The sequence below is a fragment of the Falco naumanni genome, chromosome 11 (assembly GCF_017639655.2).
Source record: "Falco naumanni isolate bFalNau1 chromosome 11, bFalNau1.pat, whole genome shotgun sequence".
Taxonomy (NCBI): domain Eukaryota; kingdom Metazoa; phylum Chordata; class Aves; order Falconiformes; family Falconidae; genus Falco; species Falco naumanni.
In genome coordinates this window covers 28,363,909-28,380,610 of record NC_054064.1, presented here as the reverse complement: position 1 = coordinate 28,380,610, position 16,702 = coordinate 28,363,909, and the positions used below count along the sequence as shown (strand labels likewise).

At 42.1% G+C, this 16,702-nt stretch overlaps 1 protein-coding gene across 7 annotated transcripts in view; it reads left to right on the top strand.

Annotated features, from left to right (window-relative positions):
- The first annotated feature begins 83 nt into the window (after window positions 1-83).
- CC2D1B (coiled-coil and C2 domain containing 1B) overlaps window positions 84-16,702 on the top strand; it is a 35,241-nt gene continuing 18,622 nt past the window's right edge. For 2 of the 7 annotated variants that reach the window (XR_005830258.1, XM_040611352.1), the window contains exons 1-12: window positions 84-134; window positions 658-754; window positions 3,806-3,947; window positions 7,335-7,450; window positions 8,238-8,357; window positions 9,459-9,596; window positions 11,630-11,903; window positions 12,417-12,541; window positions 12,682-12,757; window positions 14,359-14,469; window positions 14,801-14,931; window positions 15,209-15,281. Coding sequence is in view for 6 of the 7 variants with exons in the window: in XM_040611352.1 (XP_040467286.1) it covers window positions 689-754; window positions 3,806-3,947; window positions 7,335-7,450; window positions 8,238-8,357; window positions 9,459-9,596; window positions 11,630-11,903; window positions 12,417-12,541; window positions 12,682-12,757; window positions 14,359-14,469; window positions 14,801-14,931; window positions 15,209-15,281 (1,372 nt within the window). In the remaining variant the exon portion in view is untranslated. The other 5 variants (XM_040611354.1, XM_040611353.1, XM_040611356.1 and 2 more) reach the window with 5 other exon arrangements.

Sequence of the window (16,702 nt, the reverse complement as noted above, 5' to 3'; positions counted from 1 at the left end):
CAAAGCTGTCGCTGTGAGCGCGCTCCCGAGATGGCTCGTGGCGCGGGCTGCTGCCCCGCCCCGGGCCCGCCCCCGGCCCGCCCCGCGCAGGCGCGTGCCGCCTTGGAGCCGCGGCCGAGGCGTCCCCGGGTCGGGTGGGCGCTGCGTCGCTGGGCGCTTTTGCGCGGGCGGCGGCGGGCTGAGGCGAGCGGCGGCGGCGGCGGGCTGAGGCGAGCGGTGGCGGGGGGCTGAGGCGAGCGGCGGCGGCGGCGGCCGCTGTCTGCCCGGCGCTCAGCCTGCCGCCTGCGGCGGGACCGGGAGCGCTCCACAGGGCACGGGGCGGGCCGGGCTGCCCTGCCCCTCCCGCGGCGCTGGGGCCGCCGGGGGGTCCCGCCGTTGCCGCCCGCCCGCGCCGGGGGGGGAGCGCGGTAGCGGCGGGTGCGAGTCCCCTCAGGTGGAGGGAGGGCGCGGCCGGGCCGGGCGCCCGGCGGGAGCGGCGGGGCGGGCCTGGGCCCCGGGGAGCGCCTTGGGTGGGGGTGCCCCGTGCCGCGGGTGGGTGCCGGTAACGGCCTGGGGGGTGTGCGCAGCCTGCTCGGCGTTGCCTCCCCTCCTCCGGGCTGCCGTGCTTGGGCCGGGCCGGGCACTGACGCTCAATTTCGTGTGCTCTCCGTCCCTCAGAGACACGATCTTCTCGAATTCATGAACCAGCATGCTTGGCAGGAGACCTAAAAAAAGCCCTCAGGCAAAGGGCCAGGGAGCTGCAGTTGCAAAGCAGGTAAGGAAGGCAAAGGGCCAGGGAGATGTGGTTGCAAAGCAAGCAGGGAAACCTCCTACTCCTGCTGCTCGTCGGGGTGGCTTCGCTCAGGGCTCTTGCTGCTGTTTTTCTGTTAGAATCTCCCAGGCGTTAATAAGATATTGCAGGACCGTGAAAAAATTTAAATTGTGTGGTGCCTTTTTTCCTGCTTCCTCCTTTAGCGCGTTCTTCTTAAAGTAAACATCTGATATGCAGCAGTGGAGGAGGTCTTGCCGGGAAGCCCCAGTGTTAACGCTAAAATCTTTGCAGGAGAACTCATGACTCACGCTGGTAGTAGTTTCCTACCTCAGCTATATTGAGATTTAATAATAGCTTCAGTAACTCTATAGAGGTTTGTCTTGCATCTCTTAGGAAATATGAAATAAGGAGACCAGAGTATCAAATAACAAATTCAGGGGCACGTATAGGAGAACGTTAAGGTGCTATACCCGAGACAGTTGATTTTAATTTTGCATTGTACGGTTTTCTTTTTCTTGCAACAAATAGGCTGATGAGCCTGTGTCCCTCTCCTGTAGCTAAAAATGAGCTTAGATGTGTCTATGTGTTTGGATTTTCTTCAGACTCTTTAGCTTTGCATGTAGTTTCAGAAGCCTTGAGAAGAAAATAGTACGTTAGTCACTGTTGGCAGCTGTAGGAAGTCAGGCAACAGTGTCATAGAAATACAGCAAAGGCAAAATTTGGGGTAGAACAGTTGGAAGAAAAACAGAATACAGGTAAAAAATATGTTAGAACCAGAGTGGAACTTTAGAACTAATCTTCGAAAATAGAATAGGAGCAAGTAATATACAGAGGAGGAATAACTGGTAAGAATATAGGGAAATATGAAAAGAGAATGGTTTAGGATATTAGAGAAAATAGCTAAGATGTTCTCTTTTGGTGATTTCTTAGAAACCAGTATTTTCATACTGGAGGCAGAATGGTTTAGAGATCTGTGATGTCACCATTGTTCTAGTATGAAAGTTTGCATTTCTCAATTGGAGAGGTAGTATGTAATTTAGTTTGTTTAAACAAGGGAGAAGATGTAAGGTGAAAATACCTTTCTCCTTCCAAAAAAAGAAATCACACCCTAAAAAGGTAAAGAGTAAATAAAGGATCTGATTAACATATTTTACTAATTTCTAGTTCAGTGCAGTATTTTATTCAGCCTGTCTCACAGCATGGAGGATTGTTTCTTGAAACAGATACACTAATGGCTTGTTCACTTGCAGATTTACTGAATTTAAACTGGTTTTGTGCTATGTAGCGTATCAACTGCAAGTTTTTTATAACCGCTTTTTTTTCCTGTTTTATTAAACATGTCTTTAATGCTATTAATTTAATTGGAAAGGTGCCTTACTGAACAGATTGAGAGACTTAGAGCTACAACTGCTGGATTCTGTTCTTAACTTCATTACTTATACTTGTTTGGCTTCCTACACTTGCAGTATAGTAATGAACAGATCACGTGCTCCTGGTCCATTTTGCACATTAATAAAAGGGGTGTGTGTGTGTATGTATGTATGTTCAAAGCTGAATGTATATTCCATAGAACTTGAATCTTTAGATCACCTGATTAAATCTTGCCCTGACCTTCTTTCCATTCTGTTCAAGACTGCAAATGTTTTAGTTTTGTTTTGTGGAAGGGAGGTGGACAAGGCAGAGGGTGGCTAACTGATCTGCCTGGTGCCTTACAGGGTGTCGAGGGCAGGAGCTGGGCTAGTAAACGAATAGCTGTTGATTTTGAATCCTGTTCCGCGTCCTTGGAATTGGTGTTTTTCAGCTATGTTTCACATTCTTCTTTGGGATTATAAAAGGGTTCAGAGAGACACAAAATATTTCAAGGCAGTAGCCACCAGCGCCTCAATTCCTACAGGGTTAAAAAGAAGTTGTTGTTACTTGTTCACACTAGTTTATAAACTGATAGGCAGCTTCAGCTTCTGGCAGTGCTTCACATCCTCTGAGGCAGGAGGGGATTGGTAACCCTTGTAATAATGACAACTGATTTTTATTCCTTTGCTTGAGAGAAATTGAACTGCTGCCTACTTGGCCATGTGAAGATCATTAAGTCAACAGAGGTTTATGCTTTGAAAAAGTCTGAGGAAGGCTCCACCTACCTCATAGCATGAATCTAATTCAGTTAATTCATGTTTACAAAAAACCTTAGCATACTTTGAATAAAAATGTTTTTATTTCTGGGTCAATTAGTGTCAACCAGCAATACAAAACTCCTGATAAAATGGCATCTTAATACCTTTTAGACTAAGACCTCGGAGGTTTCTCTAATAATTACGTGACTTGGCATGTTTTACAGTTGAGTGATATCTGCACTACTTTGTCAAATTCTGATTACTGTTATTAATAACTTTACCTGAGATGCTGTTGCTTAACTGATGATCTGTTCCAGATGATTGTTTTCTCCAGTGTAGCGTAGGCGTTGCTGGGTTTGTAATGCCTATGTCTCTCTCTCTTTGTGCATGCGCTTTACGTTTATGATTTACAAACTGAGGTAACGAGAACTACAGAACAGTTCTGTATATGTAGTTTCTTCCGAGAGATAAGGGTGAAATCACTGCAGTGTATGTATGTCAGACTTGTATTGTGTGAACAACGATTGAATATGAATATTTTTTTTTAGCTTAGCTGTTAGAGGAACAGCCCTGAACTTCCCTGATGATATCTCCTTCATGAGTCTCAGTATAACAGATATAATTTTATTTTGCTTTATTATGTCATATTATTAGATAGGCTTGATTTTAAGAAATTGTTGATTGTGTAGAGTTTTAGCGGGAATATTTGTGACTTGCTAAGATTTATGAACCTTACGTCAGTCATGGGTACCTGTTATCCATTGTTTTGGCAATAGAAGTGGTATGATAGTGGGCTTTAGAAAAACTAAACAGAGTTCGGAATGCATTAAAATGTTTTAATAATCCATGCAGTATGATGTTTTTGAGTGTCATCTCTGTTCTAACTGCATTTTGGTGGTGGTGTTTGTTTGTTTGTTTTTTAATTTTTATTTTCCCTTGGCTCCAGCTGGGGCTGTTCGTAGATTTTGACCCTGAAGAGATGCTGCTGGGTGCAGAGGAAGGTGGGGATGATGGGGACCTAGAAGCAGAGCTGGCTGCTATCACAGGAGCAAAGGTGAAAGAAGGGAAATCAAAGCCAAAAGGAAAAAGTAAGTTAAATTATCTGGATTTTATTTATTGACTATCTGATTAATTTATTGAAGATACCTATTTATAAATAACTGATTTATCTAAAATGTTTTTTCATCACTGATAGAAGCTGAAATTGTAGCTATTCTCCGCTTTGAAAGGTTTAAGTTGTTACTTCACAAAAAGGGCAAGAGCTTTTTTTTGTCTGCTTTTGTAGATGTAGCAAAAAGATACATGATGGCTAGCTAATTTAATGACTAAATTAAGACATGCTTGTTTAGCATAAGAAGTATAAAAAGGTGTAGTGGGCGCTAGTTGAATTAAAAATGGAAATTTGTTTCTTGTGGAGGCTGGGTTGTTGTTGGGTTGTTCTTCTGTTTTTGTTTAAGGACTGAATTTACTGAATGAGCATTATATTATTAGTTACTTTGAGTCTGTACCCAAAATTGAATACCCTTTTAACAGGCAGATCATGGAACTGATGGAATTACTGGGAGAATCCTGTAGCTTGTGTTATGCAGGATGTTATCCATGTCTCTTGGAATGGATCATTACTGGTTTTAATATTTAAAGCATCTGTTAAGTTTTGTCTGATAGCGTTTGTGTACAGCTATGCAGTGTTTTACAGGATTGCTGTGATCTACTATAAATCAAGGCTGCTGTTGTGAGGGGCAGTCTCCAGTGAGCATCTCTACCTTTAAGCTGGTATCCATATTTTTGGAGCTGCAGGGTGAGCTGGATCAGGAAACACATCTATAAAAATAAACATCCATTGTTGGGCTAGGTTTTCAGCTGAATCAGTTCCTTGATCTCGTTTGCTGCCTGCCTATTTGAATCCTCCTGTGGCTGCAAGGGAGGGGTGGCAGCAAGTGGTTGAGATGGGACAAGGAAAATGGGACCTTCCCTTGTACAGGTGTGTGAGCAGATGCTGGAAAGAAGGGGTAGTGCTACTGCAGCCTCATTTGCAGCTCTGCAGTAATTTGCCTGTAATATTTGAAGGGACTTCACACACAGCTGCAGGGAAATGAAGAATTTTAAAATATTTAGAAAAAGTTACTGTCTCCAAACAGTGTATTTGATGAGAGACAGAGGAAGTGTTTGTATCTGAACTAAATACTAAATAATTTCCACTCTCTATTTCAAGATTGTAGTAAACCCCTAATAGAAGCTAGTAAACACAATAGCAGAACTTCTGCCATTGGACATAGGTTACTTGTCAAAACATGCAGGATAGTGTTTTGAGGATGAATCTGTGTGTCAGTAGCTCCTGAATTGTCAGCTTTTCAAGTGCTGACTTCCTTCTTGACCTGATTATGTCATCTCATGTGTTTTTTCAGTCCCTTCATTAATAAGAGAGAAATGAAACTTCAGATACTGCAAAATTAACATTTACTATGTCTTCTAAAGGCAAACATGTTAGGGCTCAGAAAACTATTTTTCTAAAATCATTTACAGCTCTTCTGTTTCCTGGTAGAATTAGGAGTATATAGATTAGAAGCTCGTGGAAGATGAGCAACTGGACAGCTGGCACTGGGGACTCATGAGACCTGGTACAGTGTAGTGGTGGGGACATGGTGTGTGGTGGGGGCAGGATGCAGGCTGGCGCCTGGAAAGGAGGAGGGTACCGTAAGGACAGGGGAGAGACAGATCCTGTCTGGAGAAGAACAGAATAAAAGAGACCCAGTAACAACAGCTACTAGTGCTTGGTTCTTGGCTGAGCACAAGGTACAATAATTTACTCCTGGATTTATGTTCTAGAGCTCTGATGGGGGTGGGGGGAGGTAGGGGAAGTCATCTCTCCCTCTAGCTTGAAGATGCAAGCAGCAAAAGCTGTACTGTTGCAACATCTTAAGTACAGAGATCTCTGCTGTCTGTGACTGATAAATGGCAGTTGGTCAGCCACTGGGATGTTTGAAATGGTAGCCTCGACTTGCCATACTGGATTAGCACTGAACCAACCATCCAAGGAAGCTCAGTTGGCTTTTTTGCCTCTAGTGTGGTTTCATGTAAGGAATGCTCTGACCCTTGAAGTACAGCCAGTTGCCTTTGCATATGGCCTGCTATCGTAGTTGCAGAGTTTTGCTGATGTTCAAATACATGAGCAACATGTTACAGGTACTGAAGCACTGACATGGTAAATTAGGTTATTTGAACAGAAACAGCTTTGTACCTGGGTTAATTTTCAGTTGATTCAGAAAATGCAGGGATTGATGGGATCTATTCTAGATGTGTTTAAATTGACTGTAAAGCTCTGTCCCCAAAGTTTTATATTTTATGCAACATTGACTGACACTGGTGAGTCACAGTCATATGTCTGCATGGGGAAGCATTGGAAACATTTATGTGGACGGTTGGCATTTGTGTGCAAATAACTTCACCTTTGAGAGTGTATGGAGGAAGCTGATAGTTAAGGAAGACGTGGTTGGCACAGCATGCAGTAGAGATGAGAGTTCAGCAAGGAGGAGTTAAGTAGAGTTTTCAGGGTGAAGACCAGAAGCTTGAAGAGAAATTGCAAGACTAAGTAGCCAAGAAAGACTTTGAAAAGGGAAAATCTGATGGGCATGAGACAGCAATGGAGAAAATACAGAAGTCAGAGAGACAGAAGAAATAACACTTCTTCTGATTTCCTTGGCAGTTCTCCGTGCCAGTGTTCTGCTGCTGCTTTTGCACTCTGGACAAGCATGATGCCTTGATTTGGAGCATTCTATTTTTGTACGCCAAGTGTGACTTTGCAGTGGTGTTTGATGTATAAAACAAGTAGTTTCTCAAGATGGATTTTCTTGTCTTCCTTTCTTGCTGTCTTCAAATGTATGGATAGTGTGCTATGCCTCCTTGCTGGTCATGTTAACAGCCAGTAGTTTGGCTTAAGACTTGTGTGGTTCAGTATGTCTCTACAGTTGATGTTTATGTGCATCATCAGATTCAAAGGATACATATGTACCTAGTTCAACATGAGACAGACAGAGGGAGACATTCTTGTGCTTAAGATTGTACAATGAGAAAATGGATCAACTGTTGGAGTCTCTATTGTAGTGTAGACCCTATACAAAACTCCAGTGATTTAGTAAGTGTGATGGTGCTTATGGTTTTGCTCTTCAAGCTCCTTGTATTAGTAAACAGACATTATTTCTCCCTGAGATCAAATTTCTGAGCTAGGTGGTTGAATGCAGTAATTTTCCTTGTCTTACTGCCTGCCTCGACTGTCACTCTCGGGAACACTAGTATTGCTTTTGCCTGGATGTTCACTTCCCCAGTTTCTGCCCTTTATCCATGAGTATACTCTCACTTACCTACAACGCTATCTGATAAAGGGGAAGCAAGAGGAAAAGTCACTGCTCTCTTTTTATATTCCGTGACCACATAACTGTTACTTAGGGTTTATGGCTCCTTGTGTTTTCTTTTTACAGCTCCTCTGCCCATGGATCATATTGAAAAGATGGCTGCAGAGTGTATGAAGGACCTGAATGAAGATGAGGAGGACGAAGCAGATGACGAAGACTTGGAGAAAGATACAGACCTGTTGGTATGCGTAACTTTGTTAGCAGAAAGTTTTAGTATGTCTTTGTGGTTGTTTTTTTTTAACTGAACTGCATTTAACAACAGTGTCTGTTAATTTTGTGGTGACAAGCTGAAATACTGCAAAAACATTCCTTTAGATCTGAGGCTTTGCAGGATCCAACCCCCTGCACACCAGAGTAAGAGAGTTTGCTAACTAACGTTCATCTGTGTGAGGGCCTTAGAGAAGTGGGGAGAACAGTGGGAATCCCTTTCTGTGTCAGCTGGTGAAATGCAGCCAGGGCATTCTGCTTAAAGTGATGCCTGTCACTATTTTGCTACTGCTTTGAGTGGCGCTTGATGTGAAAGAATATCTCACAAGGAATTCTTTGTCATTCAGTGAGCAAGCTAGCTGGCAGGGTTTAGGGAAGGAGTATCAAGCAATGTTTTTGACTGCTGTTGTTAATAGCTGTTTTTTTGGAACGTTTACATTTGGATTTGAGCGATCTTTGTAGAAGTAATTCTCCGAAATTCCTCAGCTTCAGATCTCTAACCACTAATTTGTGTGGTGATCCTGGAGCTGCAGTGTGACTTTTGAGTAGTATCTGGCTTTCTGTTGTGAATACAAGTGGAACCAGTTTCATTTAAAAATAAAAATAAAATAAAAAAATTTACAGGAATATAAGATATTTAGACTCTCTGGGTTCAAGGTCCATCCAAAGGTTTTGGAGCTTGAGACTTGATTTTATTTTGTCTTTTGAGGAAATTGAAAATTTTGAGGAAAAGCCTTTTGTTGGCTTTTACTTTTACTTCAGGCAGAATTGCAAGAAGTTCTGGGGGTGGAAAGTGAGACAGGAAGCTGTGAGGATGAAACGATAGCAATGGAGCCATCCACAGCTGAACCAGAAAATGAGCAACCTGAACTGCAACCACAGGTAGGAAAGAGCTTCGTGTTCCTGACACTTTTGCTGAACCACTGTTGTCATGCAGCTTATATGAGGGTCACAAATAAGGATCTAGAGTTTGTCTGGTCCTCTAAGGAAGTAAAACCAACACTATCGCAGTCTTCTCTGTGTAAAGCAATGCTGTATTGATATAAGTGATTTTTTTCCTTGTTCAAAGGTTGATTTTTAATGTTAACAAAGAATTGAGGAGGCAAACAGTTGGAATCAAGCATATCTTGTCCCTCGTTATACATTTGAGCGTGGAGACTGCCGTTCAGGCTTCCAGAGTTTGTATCTTCCCCCTCAGAGTATTGGGTGGTGTGCTGAAATTGTGTGACCTATAACTCGGCATCTTTGACAACTTTGTGGAATTTCACACTGTAGCATTAGCTTTCTCAGTTTAATTTGTCAGTTGTCATGCAGTCAAATCCTTTATTCAGTTAATGCCCTGTTTCTGTTGTGTGCTACAGAGTCCGGTGCACAAAGGGCACCAGGCCCTTTAATAAATGGGTCTGAGAGCATTTCTGTAGAGATAACAGAAATAATTACATCAGTAGCCATCTGAAAAGTCTCTGTAGCTATGCAGTGTTTATAAGTAGCTGCTCATAACTTTGCTTAGGCTGCCTTTGTCACTGAACCTAATTCCAGCCTGTAGGAGGAAGAGAAAGAGCTCTTGTAGTAAAACCAGCTTGAAGAAGCCTGGAAGGGAGTAAACTAGCACGTTTTAAAAATAAGAAAAGAAACAGTCAATATTTGTGCCAAAATACCTCTTCACACCCTCTGTTGTGTGGTGTTTGAGAGACTGTACTGTTCTCTTCACCAACTCCCTAACCACATGGCTCCAATTACCCTGTGACTGTGAGTTTTCTAAATGTCTCCACCCATTCTTCTCTATTAGGCCTTTGAGAAAAAGCCCAGCAGAGGTGGATCCAGGGGCTGGTAGCGTAGTACAAGTGCTCCTCTGTTTCAGCGACTGTTTCATCCTTGCCCTAGTGTGTGTGGAAGTGGAGTACTTGTTTTTCAGTGCTGTGGGAAAACTCATATAGTTGGATGAAATAAGTTTTCTTGATTTGTTTTATTATTTTTTCTGAGACCACCTCACTTCCTGCTGTTACCAGTGAGCTACAACAGACAATAGAGAAGAGAATTGCTAACTATAGGACAGCAATTTCTAACGCAAAGGAGTCAGGTGAGAGTGCCAAAATACGCCGATACGAAAGAGGCCTTAAGGTAAGTTGGGTTCATCAGGCATCTGAATGAGGGGGAGGCGAAGTCAGTTCTCTAAAGTGTAGTTCAGAGTCTTTCCAGATGGGAGAATTTCTTGAAAGGGGAGAGGAATTCTAATATGCTGCCTTGAGTTATTTTAAAAACATTTCATGTTACTTACTACCAATCTGATGTAGCAAATACACAGATGAAGTGGAACTTCAGATGCTTTTGTGCATCAGCTCTTTTTGTGTTGAATGTGGCTAGTGGGAGCTGGAACCAGTTTGTGTTAAACGCACCCATCTTGATCTGAGTTTGACCTGTGATGGACTGTTCAGTGTTACCTTAAAGCTTTCCTAGCACATATACCTTCCAGTTAGTCACTGATGCCTTCCTTTAGATACTAACCTTACACTCAGTTCTGTGAGATAAAGGAAGATGATACCTTTTTCTGAGTGTGTTGGCTGTGCTTCAAAATGAATAGAACAGGATTTTTCATTAAGGCAATTAAAAATGGCAGTGAGGAGCAGTTCCTTCAGCTTTGCATCTTTTCAGCCAGGTGGCGTGCTTGTAGTTAGTTGGTAGTGCTTGGTGATTACCGCTGTGCAGAGTGCTTTTATTTCCCTGTTTGCTTTTATCTGGCCTCCTGCATCAACGCAGACAGCAGGCAGCTCTGTCTTGTTGAGCAAAGCTCTATAGCTCAGCACTGTCCACCGGGGGAAGAATGTAGTCTCGTTAGCTACCAGGTGTCTTAGGGTACAAAGGGAATAACTTGAGGCCAAGCCCAGGGGAGGAAATGCACAAAAAGGAGATGTCTGTGTGTGTCCGCTGCCTGCTAGCTCTGAAAGGAATGTACATGAAACCACCTGACCTTTCAGGTTCAGAGAGCAAGAGGGATGGGCAAACCAGCCTCATTCATCCAATAACGAAGCTTAATGTGCTGTTTGCTACTTCCTTTATTTTTCAAAGCAGGGAATTTCCCTGTGCCTAAGCCTAAGCAGTGTAACTGAGGATAATAAACCAGATCTCACTTCACAGCTCGCAGTTCCTTAATTAGCAAAGTGACACGCCAACAAATGGTGTACAGTTATCTCTTGTACTTAGTTCTTGGAACTGTGAACTTTAATCTCAGTGTTTAATTCCATTTCCCGTCAGTCTGTCATCCCACACGTGGAGAAGGGAGAGCTGTGTGTGGGTTGCTGCACTGGTCTGAACCCCAATCTCACATGCAGTCAGTCCGAAGCATCTATGCCACTGTTGCTTAATAGGTCAAACAATGTCATGGCTAACCAAAAATAGCAGTGATTCTGGCACTGATGAGATTTTGTTGTTGTCGTCTTCATTTTTCTGTGCTTCCATTTCAGCTTCTGTGGAAGATGAAAGAAGTAAAACTTTTGTTTTGGCTTAAACTGCGTGGTGGTCTTTTGTCTGAACCTTAAATATAAAAAACCCTGACTAAACAGAAAACAATTTTTAAAAAAAAAAAGCTACAGTACTGAGGAAGGTAGAATTTGTGATGGAGGAAGGGTTTTAAAAAAATGAGCATCAGTTACCCAGTGTTGCAGATGGTGAGAGCTTCTTGCCATGGTTTCCTTTATTAGTATTTAATAGCTTTTCTCGTTCCATTAAGTAGGTATGCAGACTGCTTCCTTCCCTGAATCCACATAGGCAGTGACATTTCAGAGTAGTGTATTTTATTTTGTTTTAAAGACAGAAAATCTACCTACGGTTGGTATAAATGGCTTCTTTGGTGACTTGCTGTGACCAAGCTGAGTGGACCACAGCAGCTGTCAGATAATTCTAGGTGTTAAGGTACTTGCAACTACCTGCTTTGGGTAACAAGTCCTTTGCATTGTGCTGCTCTGGTAAATGGACACCTCTCACTAGCGCTGAAGTTGGCCTCACAGAAGAATAGGGTGCTAAAGGGCAGCCATCGGTCACGGTGTGCGTAACAGATCCCATCATGTATAAGGGAATGAATTTCTGGTTTAATGACTTTATGCTTGTAATATGTTTGATGAAAATGCCTATTGACTTCGCTGTTCCATCTCTGCCAGACACTGGAAACCATGCTGGCTGCAGCAAAGAAAGGCAAAAAAATCAATGAGGAAGAAATGCCACCTCCTGTTGCAACAGGAAAGAGTTCTTCTCACTTACCTCAAGCCACAGGGGTGGAGTTAGAGAATCCGGGAGATGCGGTCAGTGTCCTGCCAGAGAAGAAAGCTGAGTCTGCTGCAGATGATGAGCAGAAGAGCTGTCATGAAGCGGTGCAGCATCTGGAATCAGAGTCTCTACAGGGTCATGCTGCTTCTGGTCCTACCATGGAAACAGGTATCGTGATCTGAGAGGATAAGCAGCTACAACACTATTGCAAAATCTTTCTTGATACTGGTGTTGTGTACCAAAGTACTGCTTATGTTGGAAATTCCCTGCTGAATGTTTCAGATATAGTTGTCAGTAGGATGCTGAATTTCTGGCAGTGGAATTGATTATTGTTATAGAGTTTTTACATGCTCTGTATCGGTATGTTAGTTTTCCCATGCCTTGGTTTCTTCTTCAATATTGCGACATGTGGAATTCCAAGCTTTAAAGAGTTTTGAGATACTGACTAAAGACTACTCTTTGTTTTTTGTTTTTTATTTTTTAATTTTTTTTAATTGGGAAAAGTGGGATTTTTATGTCAGGTAGGACTTCTGCAGGAGACTAGAAGAAAAAGCACTTTTGTAAGATGGCTGTGTGATTCAAATGAAAAGAGGACTCATGCAGGTTTCAGTAGATGAGCGTAGCAAGGGATGCACGTCTTGCATGCTCTGTGTAAGTCTCAGCATTATCTCATTCTTACAGATCTCCAGAACAGCAACACACGAGCGATACTACTTATGAGGCAGAAGGAGTATAAATTAGCAGCTCTAAAAGCCAAGCAGCAAGGGGACCTGGAAAAAGCAAAGGAATATATGAAGGCAGGCAAGGTGTGCACACAAGAAATCCAGAGTGCTAAACGTACCCTATGCTGTAACCACATGCATTGAGTATCAAATATTTATTGTGGCGGCTAGCAAGTCTTGGACATACTAGAATAAAACTTGGTTTTTGTTCTTTTCTGCATTAGAAATTCAACGTGGTCTTGGAAGCTTTGGACAGTGGGCAGCCAATAGACCTCCAGAATATGCCTCCATCTCCTCAGGGTAAGGCTCTTGTTACAGAAGTCTCTCTGTGCTGTAATGTAATGATTCTGCATTTGATTGCAAAAGTATAAGAAGGTTTGTAGACCACTTGGGTTGGAGGCTTCCTGCATATTCAAATTCTAGTCAAGACCACTCAGCTTCAAGAGGGATATAGAGTGTGTCCAGAGAAGGGCAGCAAAACTGGTGAAGGGTCTAGAGAAAAAGTCTTACGAGGGAGCTGGGCTTGTTTAGTCTGGGAGAGGAGACTTGAGGGGGCATCTTACTGCTCTCTACAGCTCCCTGAAAGGAGGTTGTAGGCTGATGGGGAACAGTCTCTTCTCACAGATGACTAGTGACAGGACAAGAGGAAAGAGCCCCAAGTTACACCAGGGGAGGTTTAGACTGGATATTAGGAAAAAATTCTTCACTGAAAGGGTGGTCAAGCATTGGAACAGGCTGCCCAGGGAAGTGGTGGAATCAGCATCCCTGAACGTGTTTAAAAAAAACATGTAGATGTGGTGCTTAGCAGCACGGTTTAGTTATGGACTTGGCAGTCCTGGGTTAATGGTTGGAGTTGATGATCTCAAAGTTCTTTTCCAACCTAAATGATTCTATGATTCTACCAACAAAGAAAAATGAGGTATCATTATTTATATTGAAGTTACTCGCTGTGAATTACAAGTTGAAGTAAGTATTGATGTCTAATATTCCTGGCTTTATAACTTTAGATAATAGCCAGTATTTGAAATGGAAGAGAAAGAAGGATAATGGCACATTCTTAGCGTTTACTGTAGTATTTGATGGTGTTACGTGTTTTCAATTGAATTTCTTAACATTCAGGTTAAGAGATAAACAGATAGATTGCAGTGCAGTAAAGTCTAAAGCTTAAAGCAAGTTACCAGTATTAATGGTGCTTCCATCCTTGTAAGACAGGTTTGTTTTCTTAATAGGTCTAGTATCTACAATTAATATTTGGTCTGTGCAACTCAGTGTTTTAAAGTTTAGATTATTTTATTCTAAGAAGCTAAATGACAGATTATTTTATTTCAGTAAATCATGAGATTTATGACTCCTTAAGTTATAAACTGATCACCAAATGGCATTAGAGAGAAACTTCACCCATGATACAATCTTGCCTTAAAAAGTGCAGGGTTTTTGCAGCAGATATTTTTGTAATTTTCTGAAATAACCACGGTTATACAATGCCAGAAATGGGTGTCTGAATAGATGACATTAGTTGCTTCCTTTTTTCAGCACATCTTTTGTTACTAGGATATTTTAGTCAATTAGCAATCGTGTTCACTCTTTCCATCTGCCAAGATACCAAGTTGTATTTTGAGAAATTCTTAGAATACTTGAACTGGTTTTACTTTTTTTTTTTTGTTTTCTTTACCCTCCAGCAGCATTAACCTAAATTAAATAAATATTTGAGATTTTCTGTTATAAAGCATTTTCTCTGAATAATGGGAACTTTAGACTTATCTAACCACACAGATACTGTTCTGAAGGAAAAAAGCTTTCAGGAAGATGATGTGATGAGATTGATGGTTTTCTGAGTAACACGGGTTGACTTGCTGTTTATGGAACATGCTGTGAAACTTCCTGCTTTCTTTGCTTTGCAGATCTTGAAAGCTTAGGAAATGTACAAGGGGCATCCAAGCAAAAGGTACCAGCCTCACCGGGAAGTTCCCAGGATCTTACAACACCTGAACCTCAGACACAAGAAGCTTCAGGTAGGACTTTTGGATTTCTCTAGCAAGGCGTAAAAATAGCGCAGCTGGAAAGCACTTTAGGGTCTGCCCTATCCCACTGAATTGCAGCAGGATTGAGTAAACCCAGCTAACGTTCCTGAATATTGTTTGCTGCTGATCCCATCTGTACTTTGGTCTGGATCAGTAATGGAAGTAAAAATCAATAAACTTTCTTTAGGATAATTGTATTCATAATAAGACTTTGCAGCGATGTTTCTGTCTCTGCAGAAGGTAAGGAAGGGGAGGAAGAAGGCAGCTCATATGTTTTGAAATCTGAATCATATGGCATTTTATTGTCTTGTCTTGTTTCAAGCTTCCCCACAACAGCCAAAAACAGTGCTGGAAGCATTGCAGCAAAGGCTTGAGAAGTACAAGTCGGCAGCAGCACAGGCTAAAGCGAGTGGGGATGATCGGAAAGGCAGGATGCACGAGAGGATAGCCAAGGTAAAACAAAAGTGTAGCAAGCTGCTTGCATCCAGCAAAGCCGTTTGAATCAGTTCTCTGATTCAAGCTGAAGATTTTTTCATTTGTGTATTGTCCTCTTTGAAAAGAGCTCCATTAGGGAAGCTGTAAAGCATTCGGAGGAAAGAAGGAATAGAGACAATGCGTATGTTGCAGCAAAATACTGTGTATTCTGTGATACTTATGCTGGTTAAATACAAATGATTGCTAATTTATAGTCAACTCCATGTTATGTCTCACTGAGTGCCTTTGATTACAGCAATACCAGGATGCCATAAGAGCCCATAAAGCAGGGAGAAAAGTGAATTTTTCTGAGCTACCTGTTCCTCCTGGTAAGTGCAAATACAGAATGTCTTAGTGTGACTTCTGTAGGTCTACTGTGCTCTGAAGGAGGTGTGCAGGTAATTCCATTCTGTGGAACGGCTCCTCCTTTTTCTCAGTGAGTAGGCTGGCCTTGCTGTTTGATGGTTATTGTGAAACTGCTTGTTAACATGTTCCCAAACTTTCTCACTGGTGAATATTCCTGACTATTGACTGCCTGTTTGACAGGACCAGAACTTAAAACTGGTAGTATTTGAAAAGTGAAACAACTTAACCATGGGCAGGTGCTGCAAATGTTACCCATCTGTCCTCTGTGCCAGCCCTCCTAGAGGAAAGAATAAACTTGGGATATATTGGCTTCTTAGTTTACCAGAAGATTTTTGCAACTGAAAACATTTGCTTGATGTCCTCCATTCTGTTGATTCCCAGTAGGAGCCCCAGAACTCGATATCTAATTAATCATCTTGCAATACCTGAGAAGTCAGATCACTGTTGCAGCTCTCATGGCTAGTAAAAGTAGTCTACAGAAACAAATCAAATCATGCCCATGGTCACACTGAGACAGTAACAGAGACAGAAACTGAACCTGCTTCTTGAGACACTGTGTCCTTTTTATCTTCGTCAGAATGTATAGTGCTATGTTTGTAAAAGTTTGGGCAAGGTCAGCATCTATGAATGGTCTGCCTCTGGTTTGCATGATCTTGTTTTTCCCCTAGGAAGCATCATTCTGTTTAACTTGTGCCTGATGTTTTCTTCTGAAAAGATACACTTAGTACTGCAAAGTGGCACCTAAACATTTTTAAGTTAGAAAAGGGACACGGACCTCATGGCTTTTTTGTTACTGTCAAATGTGGTAATGGCAAACACTGTAGTGGTAGTAGTAGGAAAGTAGGCAGTGCCAGCTCTGTCAGGTCATGTACTGCTTTGAAGTTTCCCTGCTTTGAAGCTGTCCCAGAAAAGCAGTTTAGCATCCCTTGTTCTAGAATGTAATCTATTTCTTGGTAAATACCAATTTCTGTAAGGGTGAGGTACTCCATATTTACACCCCTGAAAATATGGATAACTCCTCTATTTCCTTACACGTTAGCCTCATGTTTTTCAGCCATCACACAGAGGCCATATGATTTATGTTGAAGACGACAGTCAGGCAGTCACTGAAACCAGCAATGAGATTATAATGAACCGGCAGTGCATTTCATTGCATCTGGATGATGATAAGTACCAGCCTTGACCTCCTTGGAGACAGAAATGCTGCTGAGTAATAGATCAAACGTCAGGCAGGAGCAGCAGCATAGGATTCTGCGTTCTGCCTGCCTGTGTACCTCAAACTTGTTCTGTCCCCATAGCAGCCATCTCTAGGCTTAGAAGCAGTTTAGTATTTCTTGGCACTTCTAATGAGACTGGCGACAAGAATGCTTGCTACATATTAATG